The sequence below is a fragment of the Mustela putorius genome, unplaced genomic scaffold, assembly GCF_011764305.1.
Source record: "Mustela putorius furo isolate JIRA1106 unplaced genomic scaffold, ASM1176430v1.1 tig00000785_pilon_pilon_pilon, whole genome shotgun sequence".
Classification (NCBI taxonomy): Eukaryota; Metazoa; Chordata; class Mammalia; order Carnivora; family Mustelidae; genus Mustela; species Mustela putorius.
Genome location: NW_025421480.1, coordinates 6847169 through 6860678, shown reverse-complemented (window position 1 = coordinate 6860678; position 13510 = coordinate 6847169). Strand labels below are relative to the sequence as shown.

The 13510-nt window shown below is 39.3% G+C and overlaps 1 protein-coding gene across 4 annotated transcripts in view; it reads left to right on the top strand.

Moving 5' to 3' along the window:
• Window positions 1-13510, top strand: part of AKT3 (AKT serine/threonine kinase 3) — a 302994-nt gene that overhangs the window by 249320 nt on the left and 40164 nt on the right. For all 4 annotated transcript variants that reach the window (XM_045084745.1, XM_045084743.1, XM_045084744.1 and 1 more), the window contains 2 exons: window positions 1440-1654; window positions 8826-8913. In XM_045084745.1, coding sequence (XP_044940680.1) covers window positions 1440-1654; window positions 8826-8913 — 303 coding nt within the window. The remainder of the gene's footprint in view (window positions 1-1439; window positions 1655-8825; window positions 8914-13510) is intronic.

Below are 13510 nucleotides of genomic sequence, written 5' to 3'. Positions count from 1 at the left end.
CCATACATAAAAATACCCTGTCTATCAAGTGCCTTTCATAGTATTGCTAGGTAATCGAAATTTAACTTTCAAACATACCATGTGCAATTCTATGACATTATTGGTAAATTTTAAATAAAAGTACATGTGCATCATCTCCAATAACTGATTTACTTAACTCTAAGAAAGTTTGGAACATGTGCACCACTTTGTTCTGCGTGAAATTCTTACGTAATCAGTTACAAGATTTTTTATTTGGTAAATTTCATGGGTGTGGTTTTCTTGCTCTATCTATCCCAAAGCTAGGAGAAGCAGATCAAGTAGGCTTTAAGATTATTCAGATATAGTAATTTAAAATAAAATACTGAAAGATTCTGGGACACCTGGGTGGCTCATTCGGTTAAGCATCTGCCTTCGGCTCAGGTCCTGATCTCAGGAAAGTGGGGTCAAGTCCTGCATAGGGCTCCATGCTCAGCGGGGAGCCTGCTTGAGAGTCTCTCTCTCCTTCTGCTTCTGCCCCAATCCCCACTTGTGCTCTCTTTCTCTGTCTCTCAAATAAATAAATAAAATATTAAAAATATAGGAAGATCTAAATAAATGAAAAAAATTGCATTGGCTGAGGAACATACCTAATATAAAGGGAAAAATCGACATTTTCCTGGGACAAATGATGAAATATTATGCCCCGATTTGAATAGGTCGCTCTAACATAGTCTGACTGATACCGCCCTATCCTTTCTTTCTAAATTTGTTTTGCCTGAGATGTATTTTGTGAAATTTAAGGGCACATGCCAGAGATATTACACCATGATTTTTGTTGTTTATGTTTAACAGAAATTTTATCGTGAGGTACTAATAAAGCTTTGGACACACCCCAAACAGTAAATCTTTATATTTGCTTTGTGGACTATTTCCTTAAAGAGTATAAACACGCAGGGCCCTCCAGAAGTTTTCGGCTCGACTGTCCTGCTCGCTGCGCCCTGAACCTGTCTATGTGACTCTGCGTACATGACTCCTGTCCTTACAGTTTGACTCAAGTTCCTTAGTGCTTCTCCACGGCTCCTCATACACTCGATCAGCAGGACTTAACCTCCCAAGTTACTTGAAGTCCATGTAGTGGACCCGAGTGAAAAACTAAGTAGGCCTATGAGAAAACGTGCGAATACGCAAACCATTTTCGCTTGAGCCTTCGTCGTCATTCGCTTGAAATATTCTGCATGGCCTGACCCTTTTCTCCTCCACTGGCCACTTCAAGACGTGGATTGAACAGATACTTCCCGTATCCGGTGTGATTCATATCTTTTGTGGGATGCTTTCTAGTTTGAATGTCCAGGTGTCAGGATAGCCCATCCAGGCTTTGCAAGTTAGGATTCACGTTGATGTAAGAAGAGAACGTTAGAGGCAGGCTGCTCTAAAAGCTCGTGTGTAATAATGCATTTGTTCACTGGTTTCCCTCTTAGGTGTTAGAAGACAACGACTATGGCCGAGCCGTGGATTGGTGGGGCCTGGGGGTTGTCATGTATGAGATGATGTGTGGGAGGCTACCTTTCTACAACCAGGATCATGAGAAACTTTTTGAACTAATACTAATGGAAGACATTAAATTTCCTCGAACACTCTCTTCAGATGCAAAATCACTGCTTTCAGGGCTTTTGATAAAGGATCCAAATAAACGGTAAGCCACAAGTAACACTTGATGGGTTATGGACGGATGTGGGTAGAGGCTGTGATTCGGAGACTAATTCAAATATAACTAACTCCAAGAACAGTGTATTTGGTGTAGACATCGTCCCACTGAAATACTGACTTATTTTTAACTGCATAATACAGAACATTGTAAAAATTTCTTCAACTCTTTCTTAACTTGGAAATTTTATGCAGACTTTACCAAATAAGGATTGTGAGAGGTTTTCTTAACCATATTGTGAGTGAACAATTTCTTAATTGCCCTGGTACTTGTTATTGTGGGGATAGAAGTATCCCTTTTTTTTTTCCCTTTCAGTCTCTGGGCCTTTTTATTTATGCTAATTTACAGAATAAAAAAGAACCAGCTCTTTACTCTCCTCCCATGCCAACCTGTAGTAACAATTAGACTACTTTTTGTGTGTTGGCCATGTACTGCCGGAGAGGGTTAAGGGCAAAATACCTTTACATAGTTTGTATTTCTTTTGTAGCTACAGCTGTGACCTGAAATATCCTACAGCCCTTTGCTTAATTAATCAGTGAGCTCAGTGTTCTCTGTTCACGTTTCTATATTCATTTACACATAGAATTTGTAAGTCATGTATGGAATGACTATTATTGTAAAAACGTCACTTAATCTCTCTTATACGTGTGTCTGGCTGTCCTTTCCCGTAGATGAGTAGATGTGCCAGCGTTGCTCTAAAAATCACTTCGATATTAAACATCTTGAGGATAGATTTCAAGATTTTATTGTCAAATCTTTCCTCCCATAATGTGTTTTTGCACAGTTCTGGGTATTTTTTTTTTCTGCTCATTATGTATTTGTTGACAGACTGAATTAATGAAAGAAGGAATAAATGAATCCTAAAATGTGGGTTTTGTTTACATTAGCGATGGTTTCCATCACACACTTGTAGCCTCTAAACTTTATGAGGGGCATGATTTTATCCTTCAGCAGAAATAAGCAAACGTAGTAAAAGAGACACCATCCTTTTGCCTCTTGAAGACCCTTTCAAAAATGTGTTTTATGGGGCACCTGGGTGGCTCAGTGGTTTAAGCCTCTGCCTTCGGCTCAGGTCATGATCTCAGGGTCCTGGGATCGAGCCCCACATTGGGCTCTCTGCTCAGCGGGGAGCCTGCTTCTCCCTCTCTCTCTCTCTGCCTGCTTCTCTGCCTACTTGTGATCTCTCTCTATCAAATAAATAAATAAAAATCTTTTAAAAAAAATGTGTTTTATGATCCTAGTAATGGGAAGCTTACTTCGTGTTTGTAGAGTGGCTTTAAGTGTTCTTTTTTAGGGCATTTGCATATCTGTGGTCCCCTTTGCTGTTTCTCTTGCCTTGTAGAGTTGATAGGTAGGTTTCTCGTTGACATTTGACTGAGGGCAAAACTGAGGCCTGGAGAGGGTTAAGTAATTTATGCTCCAGAAAACTCCTGTAGAACAGGAGTAATCAACTTTCTTGATGCCCACTTGGTATTTCTGTTGTATCTTATGTGCAATGCAGCCGCTTCTCAGTGGGTTCAGGTTTTGAAATGTGTTCTACTGAGAGTGATTATTTCACAATTCATGTAACAGACAGCACTTGGTAATAGATGATCTTTAAGCAGAGCTAGGATTTCCATTTTATCTGCTTGATTTGGGGTTCTAATATTTGGCTTGGATTTCAAGGGCAATGAATTTTAGCCTATCCTTTTGGGACTCCTCCAGGTAACTGACAGCCCTTGCCTTTATGGCCCCCTATAAGTAGCTGGTGGAACAACCTTGCATTTGTGGTTCTCATGCCTGTGTCTCATTCATTTTCCTGTTTGCCGCCCCCACCCCCCACGGTGGGATAGCACATAGTGGATACTTAGTAATTGTTGAATAAGTAGGTAAATTTCTAGATTGTTAGTGGGCTGATATGTAGGACAACTGAAGGTTTGTCCATCCAGAGGTTGGTATTATCTAAAGGGAAGACAGGGGGTTTGCAGTGATTTGCCGTTTTCATTTAAGGTAGAGAAGCAAGCGCCTCCACTATTGCATTAAAGTATCGGGGGCGCCTGGGTGGCTCAGTGGGTTGGGCCGCTGCCTTCGGCTCAGGTCATGATCTCAGGGTCCTGGGATCGAGTCCCGCATCAGGCTCTCTGCTCAGCAGGGAGCCTGCTTCCTCCTCTCTCTCTCTGCCTGCCTCTTTGCCTATTTGTGATCTCTCTCTGTCAAATAAATAAATAAATAATCTTTAAAAAAAAAAAAAAGTATCGGGAATGGGGCGCCTGGGTGGCTCAGTGGGTTAAGGACTCTGCCTTCAGCTCGGGTCATGATCTTCGGGTCCTGGGATGGAGCCCCGCATCGGGCTTTCTGCCTGGCAGGGAGTCTGCTTCCTCCTCTCTGCCTACCTCTCTGCCTACTTGTGATCTCTGTCTGTCAAATGGAATAAATAAAATCTTTTTTAAAAATAAATAAAGTATCGGGAATGCGAGGGTGAGTGAGATGAAGTTCTGCTGTCACTGTTCATAGAATAATGCAGGACATGGAACGCATACTTACAGCTCAGCTCCACCTACATTTGCATGTTGGAATTACTAGCTCTTTCTAGGGGGCTAGGTGGGTTGGGGTCCACGGGGGTTGTTCATGCAGAGAAATTGCCATGAAAAGGAATCTAGAATTGTGAATGAACATAGTATTTGATAAGTCCAGCGGCTAGTGTGTAGAGTATGAGTTGGGTAATGTTGGGAGATAAAGCTGAAATGGTAGACTGCAAAGACCTTCTGCTTCTTAGAGAATATTTACCCTTTATTTGGAAGGAGATGAAAAACCACCGAATTATGAAGTAAGAGATGGTGTAATCCGATTTGTGCTGTGAAAGATAACACCAGCAGCTTCGTCATGCATGGATTAGAACAGGGAAGGGGCAGGGGCAGGTAGGCAGAGCCGTTGAAAACGCATGTGGAATTGTCCAGGGAAGAGATGGGGTCCTTCCAGAGGCAGTGGTCGAGGAGCAATCAATCGGAATTTGTGGATAATTGAATAGAAATAATGAAGAAGTGGAAGGAGTTGGGGGTTCCTCTGCGTTTCCAGCTCAGGTGACTCTTCCGGAGAGTGGGGTGTTAATTAGCAGACAGGGAGCACAGGCAAAGGAGCTTGTGGGAAGGATGCTGATACCCACTTCGGCTGTACCGAGTCAGATCTGTGAGAAAACCTAGATGGAAATGTGAAGACAGCATCTCAGAACTGTACCAGTCTTAACAGATACACAGTGGCTGGATATATGGTTTGGGACCCCATCGATGGCTCAGAGGCAGCTGGAGCCCTGAAAATAGTGGGGGAGTCTAGGCCAAAGGGAAGAAGGCCTAGGACAGTATCCTGGGAAACATCAGAATTCAAGAGGTAGAAAGAAGGGAAAGAGGCACTAAAGGACCCTGAAAAGTCTTTGGAAAGATAGATGACATTACGATGCACCTCATTATTTTTCCTCTTCAACAGTTTTAAATACTGATGAATTGGGGTACCTGGGTGGCTCAGAGGGTTAAAACCTCTGCCTTCGGCTCAGGTCATGATCCCAGGGTCCTGGGATCAAGCCCCACATCGGGCTCTCTGCTCAGTGGGGAGCCTGCTTCCTCCTCTCTCTCTGCCTGCCTCTCTGCCTGCTTGTGATCTCTGTCTGTCAAATAAATAAATAAATAAATAATGAATTTTTTTTATATTCTTTACTGTCAGTTCTACCAAAGGGTCAACTACCATTTTGCCTTTACTTTGTATTCTCCATCACTTTGCTCATTCTCTTGGTATCTCCTTTATCCTCCTATGCACAGTTGAGAGAAAAAGCATGACCTTGTGCTGCATTCGGTAACACCAGGAAAATACGCATTCCACGATGTTGCTAATAACGAAGAATCCAGAGTAGCTGAGGATTTAGCTTGGCATTCTGGTATTGGAGTTTACTATTCTTAGACATAAATATCTTAGTGCAAATCGTATTTTGATATTATTTTGAAGTCTTAAATTGTATATTAGGGAGTCATTGACATTGAAATTTTTGACAGTTTCACACTTGGAGAAAGCGCGTGTTAAAGAATCTCTCCCAGCTTCTAAAATGGCAGTCTAAGATTATATTCTTAGACTTCGCGTAGTACTCATGGCTGATACTTTAGTTTTTTATGTATTTGATAAATATAGATTAAATGCTGGCAATGTCCAAAGCCAAGCTATTGCAAGAGAACAGAGGGGTGACATAAAATGAGTAACTGAAGCTGGATAAAAACCTTCTATTTACAAAATGATGAAGGTTCTCTACTCCCAACTCCCACCTCCCCCACCATCTCCTGTGTCGTTCAAAAGAAAAACAATAGCGGAAGGGTAAGAAAGTACAGCGAGCTTCTGGGTTTCCTCATGCGGACTACTTTGATACATACTTCTGAGATGTTAAATTCTCTTCAGAAACACTTATTTTGGTGTGTCTGCTTTTCCGGCTCCCTAAGTACAAGCTTGAAATGCTTTTTGGATCATCCAGTCCTGATCTCTACCCTCAAAAGAATTTGCAGCCCAGACGGGGAGGGACAGACACCACTTGGAGTAGACAGAGAAAGAGTGAGGCCGGGGGGCGGAGCGCTGGCGTTAGCGGAATACAGACCCGCCAGTGCCTACCAACACCACTCGTACCATCTGGTCCAGCCTAGAAGTTCACTGTCAGCCTTGTAGTTCATCCCCTGCAAGCTGGGTCAGGAGACCTAGACTGTGGGAACCATGGTTCATCATCACAGATACTCAGATATCGGCTCATGGTTGTATTTTCCATTCTGACCATTGTCAGGCAATCCTGGATTCTTCCTCTGTCCTGTGTTCCTTATGCCTAATAATAACCAGCACCATTAAATTGTATTATCGTTTGTTTATGATGACCTGTATGTGTTTCTTCCTACCCAGTGGTGTATGGGAGTTGGCCTGAACCAACTCATTAGAGCCTGTTGTTATGTTCCAAGGATTTTTTGGGCTGGCTGTTTAATAGGGTCATTATTAAAAATCAAATTATATGAGCTTACAAACCAAAACAAGGACATTAAAAACAAAGGTAATAAATACTCAAAATTCAGCACTCCTTAATAATTTTGTTATGTTTTACCCTTCTTGGTGCTTTCGAGGTTTTGCTCGAGGTGCTTTTAACTGTTGTGTCTGTATAGAAATACCAAACAAGGGTTTGTTTCTGTGCACATCTTTCCACTTCTGTGTTGCGTGACATCAGGTTCCTGACTTGAAATTGGCGGTGGGGAGAGTATTTACATCAGCAAAACTGGCAAACTTTGTAAGTCAGGGCTTGCTTTATTATTTTATTGTTTGTTTAGATTTAAGAAAATAATAGAAAAGATATTAATAATGAAGATTACATTTTATTTTTATTTTATTTTTTTAGAGAGGGAGAGCAGGAGGGAGGAACAGAGAATTTTAAGCAGGCTGCATGCCCATCACAGAGCCAGACACAGGCTTAGTCTCACAGCTCTGAGCTCATGACCTGAGCTGAAATTAAGAGTCAGACACTTAACTGACTGACTGAGCCACCCAGACACTCCACACAGATGATGATATCTTCAAGTTTGTTCTGTCTGTATCCATTCTGTTTTGAATAGCACATAAAAATGAGGGAATAGTCTTCCACCATTCATCAAAGAAGTCACTCATGTAACTGACAAGCAAGCGAAGGTCTGACGTGTATCTTTGTTTTATCACTTTCAAATTAGTCTTCACCATAAACAAAAAGATCAGCCAGTATTCACCTTGGAGCTACTCCTAAGCCAGTTAGTGGCCTTTGAGTTCAGCAAAATTAACAAATGTTATCTGTGAGCATCACTTGGCTGATTTAGAGTAAAGGGCATTCTGTATTTTACCATTCTTTATCAATTTTATGCCTCACATCCTTTATGTCTGTAAAATTCATAACAAACATGTATATATAATCTGCATATGTAATATTACACATGCATCGTTTTCTGCAGAGAACTGGCTGTTATGCCTTTACGGGCACACACAGTTCCTAGCTGCTAACAAGACCAGAGAAAGCTTGCTTTTGTCAATCCAGATTTAAACAGATTGCCTTTCCTTTCTTTTCCTTGTTCTTTCCCCATTCTTTTTTTCTTCCCTTTCTCTCTTTCACTCCCTCCTTGCTTTCCATCTGTTGGTTTTTTTTTTTTTTAATTTTGTTTTGTTTTGTTTTTTTCTTTTCTCATTCCTTCTTCATAGTGACTAGTATGTACTATGTGTTTGAAACCGAGGAAGCCAGAAAGTACCTGAATTTCATACCATGCCAGCTTTTCATTAAGTAAGAGAACCTGGAAAGATGGGGGAATCATCTTTAAATTCGTAGCATGTATTGCAGCTAGCAGAATAAATCACGTTGCAGTGGTATTTTCATAGATTAGCAATGTCATTTCTGTGGAAATCCACTTGAGGTATGAAAATAGCCCCTGAGTTTCTAGCTGTTAGCAGTACTATACAAGTTGCTTTTTCTAATTATTTAGTCATTTCAGAAGTTATGGTGACAAGGATTCAGTTTGATCTGAGTCTTAACCAAAATAAATTTGGCTTATAGAATTGACTGTGGTAATTGCTACCATTTGTTGAGCTAGCTGCTTGCTTCTGTTATTCCTAACCCTCGTGGGGATCCACAGGGCTGGCATCATTGTCCCCCCTCTACAGAGGGGACACTGGGACTAAGGGGCTTGTTGCTTGTCACAAATCTTAGAAGTTCCAGAGCTGGTTGCCTATTTCAGTTTTGACTCCAAACCTGGCACACTTTTCAGGTATGACATCGTCCTGAGGCTACTTCTTGTTTTTTTTTTTTTCCTTTTTCAAGATTTATTTATTTGAGAGACAGAGTGCAAGGGTGGTGGAGGGCAAGGCGGAGGGAGAGGGAGGATTTCAAGCACACTCCCAACACGAAGCTTTGTCCCTAGACCCTGAGATTGTGACGTAACGTACCTGAGCCAAAAATCAAGAGTTGGTGCTCAACTGACTTCTTACTAATAGCACATTAGAGAAATCAGATCTGACAGCAAAAGTTTTTTATTGGTACAGCTCTTGATATCAGAACTATGTATGCCACAGAGAATTACATTTTGCGAACACTTTTTTGTTTCCTGTTGGGCTTATGTAAATGTCTTAATGCTCTCTCACTCTGGTGTCTGTCTTTTAGCCTTGGCGGGGGCCCAGATGATGCAAAAGAAATTATGAGGCACAGTTTCTTCTCTGGAGTCAACTGGCAAGATGTATACGATAAAAAGGTACGTTATTTTCATGGAACAATCTTTATATATTTTGGCTAAAATGAATTTATGGCCAAAAAAAATTTTTAAGTGAATAAAATTCAGTTCAGTGATGTAATGATAGTTTTCATTTTTACTCTACATATAATTGAATATAATATTGAAATTCTTTGGCCAAAAATGTATTGATAATTCTGACTGCCAAAATGCATCTTGAAATGTTATTCAGTATGGTCAGTTGATTTTTCTTTTATCACATCACAGTAATGTTAGTTTGCTTCTCATTGTTTCCTTAACATTAGGAGAAAAATAAAAGATCCCAATGTTATGTTATTCTTTAAGAAAACTAGCAAACAAATCAGAATGTTTTTCCTTGTCTTTATGTCTTTAATTTTAAAGTGAGCTCTACAAATTTATTCATCCGAATCTTATTTGAAAAGGAATTAAAAAGCCCTTTAGTTTTCAATATTTAACAAAGAAATGGATATTTTTCTTATTTGGGGCTTTTCTGTTATTTGAAACTGAATCTTAATGCCCACAAAATGGGTGCTACTAATTTTGTAACTTTATTGTAATCTGCTTATTGCTTGTTTTTAATACTGTAATTTTTGCTTAGGACAGGAAATTATTGTGTTTAGTCCTTCTGTTTAATCTTTGTCTATTTTATTTCTTCTATTTCAGTTATTGTCCATATAGGCACTGATTTTGATTTTTTGGTTTTCAAATGCTCATATACAATTTTTACCAAAATTTTACTATGAAATTTTTATGTAATGCCATATTTGCTTAGAATCTTTATCTAGTTCATTGTGTCGTTAGTCCTTCTATTTCAATTTATTCCAGTTTTCCCTATTTTTCTCTGAAACATATACAGTCAACATTTAGGAAATAGCTATTTTGTGCCAAATATTCTCTTCTATTAATCCCTAAGGTAAAGATAGAGTGATACCATATGACTTATGAGGAAGAAGACAAGTACTGAATTTCTGCATTATGTTATGGGAATGTGGAGTATGGTGATTTTCTAAGCATTTCTTGTAAAATAGTTGCGTGGTAATAAATACCTCTACTCAAACTCTAGACTCCCACCGGGTGCAAAGCACAGGGGTAGATATTAGATCCTTCTCGACCCTTCTGAGAAGCACATGACCATTCTTAAACGTTTATTTTCTTCATGTAGATGACTAGACATCCACTTTATAACACTGGTGATGTTCTTTGTGGGTTGTTTCCCTCTTTAGACCCTACTGGTGGGTATGTACTGTTTTTATCAAGTCAGTTCACTACAAAAGACCCTCATCAAAGAGAAGGATCAAAGTCTTCTTATGTCTCCCAGAAATAATACAGGGTCAGAGGTTTTCTTCGGTATATAAAGCTATAAGCTGCAAACAAATACCCCTTTGCTGGATCCTCACCAGGCAAAATTCAAAAAAAAAAAAAGGAGAGAGAAGGAAGGAGAGAACACCTTTCTTGAGGAAATAATTGTGAGGCACCAGTGTGTCACTGCTAACTTAAAGAAGAGGCAAAACATGGACTTTCTTCCGTCCTGTCTGGAGACTAAGATATGCCACAAAGATTTCCTCAGCAGGGTTCAGCTCTCTGTGTTAAGTGGGATCACCTGGGGAAAGTTCTGAGAGACACACATCCTGTCTCTGCTCCTTGGGGATGGACATGCCTAGAGCAGAGGTGAAAGCAAGACACCCACCAGCTCCTTTGAGGTGAATGGGATTGGAGGGGGCCAGCCAGCAGGGCGAAGGAGCCGCCACATCATAGCTTTAGATGATGTATTGTGGAGACATGAGTTCAAATTGTTATAATTGATAAACATAGGTGCTACTTAATCTGAGAAGAGGTCTTAAGTGTCTTCCATAAAGAAACATAACCACGAAAGTTACAGTGTCCATAAATAGAATTCATCAGGGACCGAGCTCTACTGCAAGTTTACCTGGGTGGATATCAGACGAGGCATGGATGTTTCCAGCCATCTTCCCTGCTTGAGGGACAGTATAGCAGCATGACAGCAGCAGCCACACATTTTGAGTCTGTCTCTGGAAGGCTGTGAAAATGTGATTGGGTTTGTCTGGGTTTGTATCACTAAGAAACAGAGGATTAATTATGGGAATGCTGTAATACTCTTTGGGAGTTTTGCTGTTTTTTAGGTTTATCATTGCATAATCATTGGCCAATTTTCTATATATTGTGGCAAAGCTAAAGATGACACATAGAGAAGCTAGCATCTTGAAGGGAAATCTAAATCTCTTCCTAGATTAAGTAAGAAAAGAAAAAGAATTAATCTTAATTGCGAATATCATGAAGAGCACAGGATTGAAGTGTGGAGATCCATGCCCTAGATTTGCTTCTTCCTTCCTGTGGGGAAATGGACAAGCCATTTTGATCACGTAAAATTATCTCTAAAATGCCTTCAGGCTTTAAGATTCTCTAGAGGATGTTTTAGAAGATGAATTTATCTGGATAAGTTTCTATATAAACTTCACACTCAGTGTGTTATCTTCTGCAAAAAGTCTGCTGGGATTTTGTGTGATACCATGTTGAATCTGGATAAATTTGTGGCAGAATTGACATTCGAACAGGATTAAGGCTTCAAATCCATGAACATCGTATACCTTTCCATTTAATTAGGTTTTCTTTAATGTCTGTCTGTAATGTTTCATAATTTTCCATGTTCGAGTCTTATCTGTATTTTGTTAGTTTTGTCCTTAAGTATTTCATGTCTTCTGATAAAAATGGTATTTTAAAATTTTATTTTCATAGTGTTCGTTATCAGTATATAGAAATACAATTGATTTTGTTATATTACCTTATGTCCTGCAAACTTGCAAAGCTCACTTAGTAGCCTGTGTGTGTGTGTGTGTGTGTGTGTGTGTATTAGTCAATATTTTCTGCATAGGTGATTATATCCTAATGTAAATAAGAAGTTTTACTTCATTTTCAATTGGTATGTTTTATTTTCATTTTTTGGTTTTTGTTTTTTTCATTTTGCCTCAGTATATTGGCTAGGACCTCAATGTAATGTTGAATAGAAATGATGGAGTGAACATCCTGGTTTTGTTCTTGATCTCATGCAGAAAACATCTTTTATCATTAAATATTATGTTAATTATCACAGATAGTGCTGAAATCTTTGTTTTTAAATATCATTTTTCCAAGCAAAGAACCAAGGTTACTTGGAAAAGTAGTTGATTTCAGAGCTTGGATAGGGAAAATAAAAGATAAGCCCATGGAATTTTGTGGTGCCAAAAAGTAAAAAACAAAAATAGGTTGATAGGTAGGTAGGTAGGTAGGTAGATAGATAGATAGATAGAGGTGCATTAATAGGATGCAGGAGTGAACCTTAAATAAGTCCCAGTGATGAAAGCTGGAAAAATTTAAATAACAAATAGTTTATTGTTTATTACTATTATTTATTAGTCTATTATGACCCAAGGAAAACTTCCACACTACAAAAATAAATGATTGAACAAATAAAATATTAAGAAGAAGAGATATATCTTCCTTATAGATGAATTCCAGTAAATAAATGTAGTTTCAGGGGCGCCTGGGTGGCTCAGTGGGTTAAGCCTCTGCCTTCGGCTCAGGTCATGATCTCAGGGTCCTGGGATCAAGTCCCGCATCAGGCTCTCTGTTCAGCAGGGGGCCTGCTTCCCTTCCTCTCTCTCTGCTTGCCTCTCTGCCTGCTTGTGATCTCTCTCTGTCAAATAAATAAATAAAATCTTTAAAAAAAAATAAAAATAAAAAAATAAATGTAGTTTCATAATGGAAAAAATGTGTCTGTATATACTTCTTATGCATTATACAGCTGGAAACATGTTAAGATACTGGTAACATTGGTTGTCTCAGGAGAGGGAACTAAGGGAATGAGACCCATGGTGTGTGTTCAGCTTTTCATTACATGTGGTTTTGGAACTTTTTAATTTTTATTTTTTATTTTTTTGGAACTTTTGAATTTTTAATTAGATAGATATGTTATGTAGTCATAAGTAGCATTAAAACTTTAAGAAGACAATAAAATGAAAAATATATAAATATTTAAATAAGGAATCTTGTGAGTATCAGAATAAAATGAAACAAAACAAATAAAATAAATGTAGAAGGAATGAAGGAACTAGAAAATCACCATCAGACCCTCAGAGGGGAACTTACTGCATGTGGGATCTACCAATGAATGTTATAATCAGTGGGCAGAAGTTTAAGAAATAATTACATAGTCTCAATGTATCCGTCCTCAAACATTTATTATATACAAAGCTTGAAAGAGTAACTTTTTGGTAGAAAAGCCTGGTAGACTATGTCTTAAGGCCACTGATTGAGATTAGCATCACCAGTGATAAGACAGACTTGCTATCCTGTAGCCCGTGATACAGACTGTGGGAAGGCTTGATCACTTTTGTGGTATTCTATGCATAGCCTCAACATAATGATGAGAAAACCTGAAACACCCACATGGAAGGGACATTCCTCTGGCCAGGTAAACCCAAAAGTGTCAACTTCATGCAAGGAGAGGATTGACTACAGAACCAGGCCGGCTGAAGAAGACGGAGGGCACACTGACCAAATGCAGTGTGGGGTCCCAGACCGGATCCCAGACAGGGTCCTG